Below are 9,633 nucleotides of genomic sequence, written 5' to 3' on the forward strand. Positions count from 1 at the left end.
AAAAAATATGTGTTTTTTTTTTCTTATACAATTGAGAATAGTGAAAGTATGTGATAATATATTTTCATACGATTCTCGCTATATTTATAACTCTTTTTTATTCTAATTTGATTAAATTTCATAGTTTTTATATATAGATGAGTTTAATGTCACAAGTTTCAAGTCTTGAATCAAACGTGATTTAATATCATGTCACAAAATTAAAAATAATCATCATTTTAAAATAACAAAATTAATTCAAATATAAAAAAAGGACAAAAATAAATATTTTAATAGATAAAGATTCAAAATGAATCTAAAAATAATATAAATAATCAAAAATATAATTTAACCTATATTAATAGAATATTATTTGTTGTTCTTTCTAATTTTGAAAAGTATTTTTAGATTAAAGAAAAATTTAAAAAGTAAAAAAAATAATTATGCATAACTTGGCATATGATTTTAATTACTTAATAATATTTGAATAATGAAATAAATTTTCTTACATGTCACATGAACAGGTGTTAGATGCATGAAAGACACCTAACCCAAATCTTAATATATAATGAGAAATTATAGAAAAGGGACCCTTTTAATTAATGAAATAAAGTAACAAATAATTTTTAAATATTTTTAAAACTTTCAGATTTGATCTACACATTAAAAATTTTAAATTTAACGATTAAATCGTTAAAATTTGATATGAAACATGAGTTATTAAACGAAGTAAGCTTAAATAAACTTATTCCTAAAATAAGAGAATCTCATCTCTATAAATAATTACATTTTAATATGTTTTCTTTTAATAATATTAATATGAGAATATACAATATTGAGGTCAACCAGTCAACTTGGCACAAAGCAAAGAAGAAAATGAACTCCTCAACGTGTCTGACGGGTTAATCATGACTTACATATAATTCTAGAGAAAAGAAAAACAACTTTGCTCACAAGTCATAACTGGTTTCTCTTCATCTTCAATAATCACTTCACATTTTTCATTTTCTTTCACCTTTGATATGGTGGAGGCAACATGGATCTTTCCACTTTTGATATTAACACTTGAATTATCAGCATCAGGTAATTAATTAATTTTTTCTTTTTTTTGTTTGTCCTTGGAGTATCCACCGCCGACAGCAGTGACTAATCTCCTCGCTACGTTGGAGGCACCTCAAAAGGTAGGATAGTTGACCCCAAGATTTAACGCGACTGCATACACAAGGCAGGATTCGAAATCCCTGACCTTGCTTAAACGTGGATCAATCCCTACCGCTGAATCACACGCTTGGGGTTATGTAATTAATTAATTTAATTGCATGCAAGTAAATCACAATTATCATGCATCTTCAACTAACAAATTAATATGTGGAATTAATTAATTTGATTTGCAGGGGTGAATTCTGCGAATTTCACTTTCGTTAACCAATGTAATTACACAGTGTGGCCAGCTGCTATCAGTGCTATGGATAACAGAACAGGCTTTGTTTTGAGAACCAAAGAATCTTTCACCGTCGCAGCACCCACCAGATGGACCGGCCGTTTCTGGGGTCGCACCCTCTGCACCACCGACACAGCCACCGGAAAATTCTCATGCATCACCGGCGACTGCGGCTCCGGCGAGGTCCAATGCAACGGAAATGGAAGTTCACCACCAGTTACACTCGTAGAATTTACAACAGGTAAATTTTTTTTTTATGAAATCTGAAACTCCAATAGTGAGATTTGAAAACTAATTACGAACGTTAATGACTTAATTAATTACCTTTTTTTTATTTAGTAGAGAAACTTAGAGAAATTAAGTGTTTCAATTCCATTAATTACAATAATCACCACATATATTTATCTAATTTTTATTATTAAGTGGATTTTAGTCACGTGCGATGAATGAACACAAGTTTAAAGTTCATAAGGTAAGAAAAACAAGATTACACCTTATTATATACATTAGGAACACAAATTTAAATCATATATTTACTTATTGAAGGCGTAACTTTAATATATTTTCGATGAGGAATTCTAGGGATTTGAAATTCTTAATATTTAAATTATTTTGATTTTATTTTTTTTATTTTTAAAATATTTTATTGAATAAATCAATTTAAATTTTTTAAACTTTCCATTGTTAGTTTGGATATGATAATTTGATTCTATCATGGTAAAATTGATTTTAAAAATATATTTATATGTTGAGATTTTTAAATTAAATTTTATAAAAATAAATATTAGCTAATTTTTAAATATTTAATAATTTTAAAAATTAATATTAGATAATATTTAATAATTTTAAAAATATTTTTGAATAATCAATAATTAAAAACATGAGATATAAGAGATAACATAAAATATATAAATGAAATAAGAAAAAAAAAAACAAAATTTTTTAATTTCTTACTTTTATGGAAAAATTCGAAATTCTACTATTTCAAAGAATTTTACAAATTTTTAAATTTCAAATTCTTTATAAATTTTCCATCAAAATAAAGTATTTTATCTCAAAAAATTTGAAATTCTTCAAACAAATAAATTATTTCATTTAAATTTTTTATCCAAACACACTATTATAATTACACAAATCTAACTTTTCTTTTGTCTACTTACTCTAATATTTTAAGGTTTTAATGAGTCAAATTCAAAAGGGATCCCATCATGTTATTTAATTAACTGTAGACTTCTTCAATCATTTAAAGTTAGCCTTACACCATTTTTCACACAAATCAAAAATTAAATGTTCAAGGTTCATTATATTTAGTCACATCATGGACTTAAATATCATCCATCATAATACTAGTTTATTTTTAACAAATAAAAATACACAATTGATTGTAACTCTAGAGAATTTATAGGAAAATTCCTATTCATAAAATAAATATTTATTACAATAGACAGCAATGGCATGGACTTCTACGATGTGAGCTTGGTGGATGGGTTTAACGTTCCGGTAGCGGTGGTTCCCGGCGACAGCAAGTGCAAGAGCACAGGGTGTGCGGTGGATTTGAACCAAGTGTGTCCTACAGAAATGAAGGTACAGGAAAAGGGACAAGTAGTGGCATGTCAAAACGCTTGTGCCAACATAAACAAAGACTTTTATTGTTGCATAGGGAATTATTCTGGTGCGGACAACTGCAAGCCAAGCCTGTACGCCAAAGTATTCAAGGAAGCGTGTCCACAAGCTTATAGCTACGCGTTTGACGATTCTACTAGTACCTTCACATGTTCCAATCCCACGAATTACAACATTGTCTTTTGTCCTACATCTAACAATGCCAGGTTAGATAAATTCTTAATACTCCTGCTAGCTTGCATTTTAACAATTGATTAGGAAGGTCATTTTTTCTTTCTCAAATATCACTAATAACTATTCATGTCTATAATATAATGTAGCCGAAGGGTTGGTGACTCACTCATAGCCGGCAATGGGACATCTCAATGGCTTTCTCCTTCAGGTGATTTTGCATTTGGGTTCTACCAACTTCCGAATGAGCTTTTCTTATTGGCTATATGGTATCACAATATGCCAAATAAAACCATTATTTGGTATGCAAATGGAGACAACCTTGCTCCAACAGGATCAAGGTTAGAACTAAATGACTCTCGTGGACTAGTACTTAGCAACCCCCAAGGTTTAGAGCTGTGGAGATCAAATTTTACATCAGGTATAGTTTTTAATGGTCTAATGAATGATGATGGAAATTTCCAACTATTAGATCAAAATTTTGTGCCAATATGGGAAAGTTTTACTCATCCAACTGACACATTGGTACCTACTCAAGTAATGGAGTTAAATGGAGAACTTTCTTCTCGACAAGGAGAGTTAAACTTCTCACGTGGAAGGTTTAAACTTCTTCTACAAGAGGATGGGAATCTTGTGTTCAACCTTATCAATTTGCCTAGCAACTATAGTTACGAGCCTTACTATGATATTGGCACTGCTGACGCTAGGAACCAAACAAATGTTGGCATGAAATTGATATTTGACAAATCAGGCTTCTTATACATATTGAAAAAAAGTGGGGAGAAGTTTAGTCTCATCAAGCCAATTGAGACAGTCTCTACTACTGACTTCTTCTACAAAGCAACAATCAATTATGATGGAGTTTTTACCATATCATATTACCCCAAAGATCCAAAAAATGGACAAGGATGGATCACTTCAAAGACTATACCAGAAAATATTTGTTTGAACTCTACATTCACAAATAGTGAAGGTATTTGTGGGTTTAATAGCATATGCAACCTTGAAAAAGACCAAAGGCCAATGTGTAAATGCCCGGAGGGATATTCTTTAATTGATTCAAATAACATGTATGGTGGTTGCATACCAGATTTCCAAGTCATTTGTCAAGGAGGTGGGCACCAGGGTTCACAAGATGATTTGTATATAATGAAGGAGTTGCAAAACACTGATTGGCCTAAATCTGATTATGAAACATTAAGTCCTATTGGTCTAAAAGAATGTACAAAGTCTTGTTGGCAAGATTGCTTGTGTGTGTTGGTTGCTTTTAGTGGAAATTCTTGTTGGAAGAAGAAGTTGCCACTAACAAATGGGAGAAGTGATCAGAGACTAAATGCAACTTCTATCATAAAGTTGATGAAAAATAATGACCCAAAAGAGAAGAAAGATCACGCTCCCTTGATCATTGTGATATCAGTTCTTTTGGGAATCTCTGTATTGGTCATTTTAATGTTGATTGGTGCAATATGTTTTGGTTTCCCTTACAATTGCAAAAAGATCAAAAATAGTAGAACCAACAACAGTGTTGTTGGGAAAAATTTACGTAATTTTACCTTCAAGGAACTTATAGAAGCAACAAGCAACTTTAGAGAAGAATTAGGAAGAGGATCTTTTAGCATTGTCTATAAGGGAACAATAGAGATGACTAGTGTGGCTGTTAAGAAATTAGACAAGTTGTTTCGAGACAATGATAAGGAATTTCAGACTGAAGTGAATGTAATAGGACAAACTCATCATAGGAACCTAGTTCGTCTACTTGGATACTGCAATGAAGGACAACACAGAATTCTAGTATATGAGTTTATGAGCAATGGCACTTTAGCAAGCTTCCTTTTCACCCCTTTAAAATCAAATTGGGGCCAACGGTTCGACATTGCCCTTGGGATTGCAAGAGGTCTTGTTTACTTGCATGAGGAATGTTGCACCCAAATCAACCATTGTGACATAAAGCCTCAAAATATACTTTTAGATGATCAATATAATGCTAGAATTTCAGATTTTGGCTTAGCAAAGCTGTTATTGATCAACCAAAGCCACACTGAAACTGGAATTAGAGGAACAAAAGGGTACGTTGCACCAGATTGGTTTAGAAGTGCACCAATCACAACTAAGGTTGACACTTATAGTTTTGGTGTGGTGCTTCTAGAGATCATTTGTTGTAGGAAGAATGTAGAAAAAGAGCCTGATAATGAAGAAAAAGGGATATTAACTGATTGGGCATATGATTGCTACATAGCTAGAAGATTACACATTCTTCTAGAAAATGATGATGAGGCTATTAATGATATAAAAAGCTTTGAAAAACTTGTGATGATTGCTATTTGGTGCATTCAAGAAGACCCATCTCGAAGGCCGACAATGAAGAAGGTTTTGCAGATGCTAGAAGGAATTGCTGAAGTTTCAATACCGCCAAGTCCTTACCTTCATGGTTCTGTTAGCTAAAATTGGAAATAGCTTTGGATTTGGTTTTGACATTGCCTTTCATTTTCTTTTTTTTAGTATGCTTGTTCATCTAGTTGTTCTACAATTGTTTTTTGTCATGTAACTTAGAAATTAAGTGCAATTATTAACAAGATTTTTATTATTTAGTATCAAAAGGAACAAGACAAAATCCACACATTTTTATTGGTAATTTTAAAAGTTGAAAAAAGAAGAAATAAATATATTAAAGAAAATCACAAAAGTGTGTATATGTATATGCTTTTATTCAATATTTTCATACCAAGCAATATTACTCTTTTAATAACAATAAGTTATTACATAGTATCTATTAGTTATATTTGTATGATAAATATTAAAGAAAATTATAGGATAGACGTGGTGTTATTAAACTCCATTTGAATCGATTGATTGGATCAATTTGACTTGAAAGCAGACCTATCATTAAGCTGAGTTACACTTTCAGTTGAATATGTTATTGGCCCAATGATGATGTCATCAAATAAACTAGGCCAAAACTTGGTTTCAATGCAGACCATTCAAGGTAGTGAACATGACTTATGGGATATGAAATGTATAATTAAAACATGAAAGTTCATTACAAAGATTCTCATACTCCAAACTGTTGTACATTGCAAATTATACTAAACTAGCATTTAACTACTATTAATATTTGTCAACAATATGAAGAAAAGTAACAATACATATATATATATATATATATATATATATATATGTATGTATGTATAAGAATTTAAATATTATGTTATGCATACTAATTTATGAAGTTCAACTAATGCCCTATTATTTCAATCAACAATCCATTAACGTGATCACTTGATTGAATTGATGACTAGTTCAACTCTAATAACATTAGTTATACATGAACAATGTTATGCAAAAAAAAAATGATGGAATGAGAGTTTTGAAATTTAAAGTTAAGATTATAATAACTCTAATATGTAAGCTTTTCAAAACTTTGACAAAAAAATTAGGGAGAGACAAAATATTTATCTTATAAATCTATCTAAAATAAGTTGCAATGCAAACATAAAGTTCATCAAAATAAAAAATAAAAATAAAAAATAATGTTAAAGTAAATGATTAGGATTTTTTTTATGAGGTAGACATATGATTAAATCATTTTATATCATTTTTTGAGTGTGTTTTTTTTTATCCTTTATGTTTCAATTATCATGTTACAACACTTCATATTTTCTTCAGTTTTTCGATTTTAAAGACTTTTTTTTTTTGTTTTAAAGGACATGGAAGTTGGATTTGTATCATCTTTCTTACAAACTTCTTAAAAAAATAATCATTCATTTATTCTTAATTAATAATCACAAACATTAGTTAAAACAACAAATTGAAGAAGAAAATATTAGCACAAAAAATATATTGGTGCAAGATTCCATAAAAAACAAAAATTTTCTTTTGTCCATCTCCAAAAGCATCCCTAAAACTTTTTCAGTGGGCTGGAATTTTAAAACTTAACCTTCAATAACAAAAAAAATGAAATGTCGATGAGTTTGAATAGAACTAGAATGTAAAGATGTTCCCCAAGTATCATGTTTTTCTCCTTAAAACTAACATCAATAAAAAACCTATGCAAGATTTCTAACCCTTGGGACCCTTAGCAAGAGTTTGATCCAATATATGAGGAATTGATCATTTTTCGATGTCACAATACCATCCACTAAATATGTACTTAACCTGCCTAGTACTTTTCAATGGATAAAAATTTTAGAAATCGGAAATTTCATCACATTAATACAAAGGAATTAAAAAATATCATGATTTTGAAATGGAATCCAACTATCTTTATGGTTTTATATTGAAAACTACATTGAAAACAATTTTTTTACTTGTCCTAATTTCAAGTTCATTTTCTAGATATGGTTAGAGCATTTTAAAGTGTTATTTTGGAGGAAACACTAGCACCACCAAGATATCATGTAGTGGTGAAGAGAATGTTCACTACATAATCATTTATTATCACAAATAGAAAGGTAATATATTAGAAAACATGTACTATACATGAGGGGGACAAAATAAACAATAAAAAATGGAAACAAACATGTTAAGTACTTGACTCTTTTAAGAGATCACTCACAAAGAAGTTTGTTGTAACAGCCCAAAATTACTGGGCTAGAGGCCCAATTGATTTCCCGGAACGGGCCGTTTCAAAAGTGAAATGGCCCGTCCCAGAATAAGAAAAATGCCCAAAATTGAAGAAGCAGAACGGGTCGTTCTGGTGGGAGAACGGGTCATTCTGCTGGGATTGAGAACGGGCGTTCTGGTTTTGGAACGGGCCGTTCCAGTTGAGAATTTTGCGTAGTTTCGAAGGGTCCAGAACGACCGTTCCACTTTTGGAACGGGCCGTTCCGGTAGGTGAGCCTGAAATCCTATAAATAGCGCCCCTCACCTCTCATTTTCACACATCTCTCATTCTCTCTTCTTATTCTTTGTTGTTCTCTCTTCTTTTCCTCTTCTTCTCTCTGAAGACCAAGAGGCATTTAGAGGAGGAGACCAAGAGATTCATGTTTTAGTTCAACTGCTGTTTATCCAGGTAGTGGAAGACTAATATATATATGTGTGTGTGTATGTGCGTGTGTAATGAAAAAAGAAAATAAAAAACAACAAATACATTAGAAATGTTTTTCAAATGAAACATCAAATAAATCACTTCAGAATGAAAAGATATATAATGGTGAAAATATGATGATTAAAGGTTGTTTACATGGGCTAAAATTACATGATGAGAATAACTCTATGAGTATGGAATGTGTATAGCCATGATCTTTGAGAATTATTCCTTAGTATTTAGTGTTTTAAATGAGTCATTGAAGTATGTTTATTAATAGAGTTTTTTTTCTACATGTATTTATTGGAGAAGTTGTTTACTTTTGAAGAATAGAATGTGTATAACCTTATTTCATAGTATTTAGTGCTACAAATGATAGTCATTAAAAAATATTTATTAGTACAATTTATTTTTGTTGCATGTATTGGTTGGAGAACTTATTCGCTTTATATATATTAAGATATGATAGAAAAGTTGGGAGAAACACCAGCAAACCGAGAGAATGTGATGTAAGAGAACTTTAGATAGAGGAAAAAATAATAATATCTAATAGGATAGGTATAGTTTAAAAATATCAAATATATTATTTTAAATTCTCTCAACAATTAAAGGAATATCGCTCAACGATATATAACATATATATTAAATTATTGCAATGTAGAGTGTCTTGGAAACTATAATTATTTTTAATTCATTCAAAAAGTTGAGTTTTCATTAATGATAAATTATAAATTAAATATATCAAAATATCATTTAAAATTCTCTCGACAATTAAAGTAGTATGACTCTACCATATCTATCGATCTATTTATCTCTCTCTCTCTCTCTTAGGGATGGCAACTATACCCGTACCCGCGGGTAATACCCGAACCCGTCCCTGTGACACCCTTACTACCCCAACACATACATCATAATAATGTAATTAAATTAAGAAAAATAAACTTTAAAATTTGGTAAAAGGGTTCACATAAACTTCAAAAATCGTTCTTTAATAACCTTGAATATTAAAGATTTAGAAAATGAAACACAAAAGTTTACAAATTATTTTCAAAATGATATTTACAATTCCAAATCCATATAAAAATTCTTTCCTAAAAGTCCTCTGCCCCGATGTCACAATATCAGAGCATAACCCTTTCCCTTTAGAACTCAACACTATGAGTGCCTTCATCTTCACCTAAAAGAAAACCACATAAAAACAGGACGGTGAGAGATAGATAACATCATATATGAACATAGAGCTACCCAATTCCCACCCCACACCGTGCACCACAATATCATCATTAAATATAAACAACAAATACATCTCATATAATTACCAAACATCATTTTTTTTTCTCAATCATACAAGCTTTCATACACATGCTCACTATATGCTCATACACATCTCCTCTCC

The 9,633-nt window shown here is 30.5% G+C and overlaps 1 protein-coding gene across 3 annotated transcripts; it reads left to right on the top strand.

Moving 5' to 3' along the window:
• The first annotated feature begins 873 nt into the window (after window positions 1-873).
• LOC109811558 (G-type lectin S-receptor-like serine/threonine-protein kinase LECRK3) lies at window positions 874-6,351 on the top strand. 3 transcript variants are annotated; one of them, XM_020375334.3, is made up of 4 exons: window positions 874-1,062; window positions 1,374-1,661; window positions 2,865-3,249; window positions 3,364-6,351. In XM_020375334.3, exons 1-4 carry the CDS (start codon window positions 1,002-1,004, stop codon window positions 5,654-5,656), a joined length of 3,027 nt encoding a protein of 1,008 aa, XP_020230923.1. In that variant the 5' UTR covers window positions 874-1,001; the 3' UTR covers window positions 5,657-6,351. The 3 variants fall into 3 exon arrangements, with proteins under 3 accessions (XP_020230923.1, XP_020230924.1, XP_082921507.1); XM_020375335.3 differs by having other exon boundaries at window positions 909-1,160; XM_083065381.1 differs by lacking the exon at window positions 874-1,062 and having other exon boundaries at window positions 2,869-3,249.
• Window positions 6,352-9,633: the final 3,282 nt, after the last annotated feature.

Source organism: Cajanus cajan, chromosome 10 (genome assembly GCF_000230855.2).
Source record: "Cajanus cajan strain Asha chromosome 10, NIPB_CcT2T_4, whole genome shotgun sequence".
NCBI lineage: Eukaryota > Viridiplantae > Streptophyta > Magnoliopsida > Fabales > Fabaceae > Cajanus > Cajanus cajan.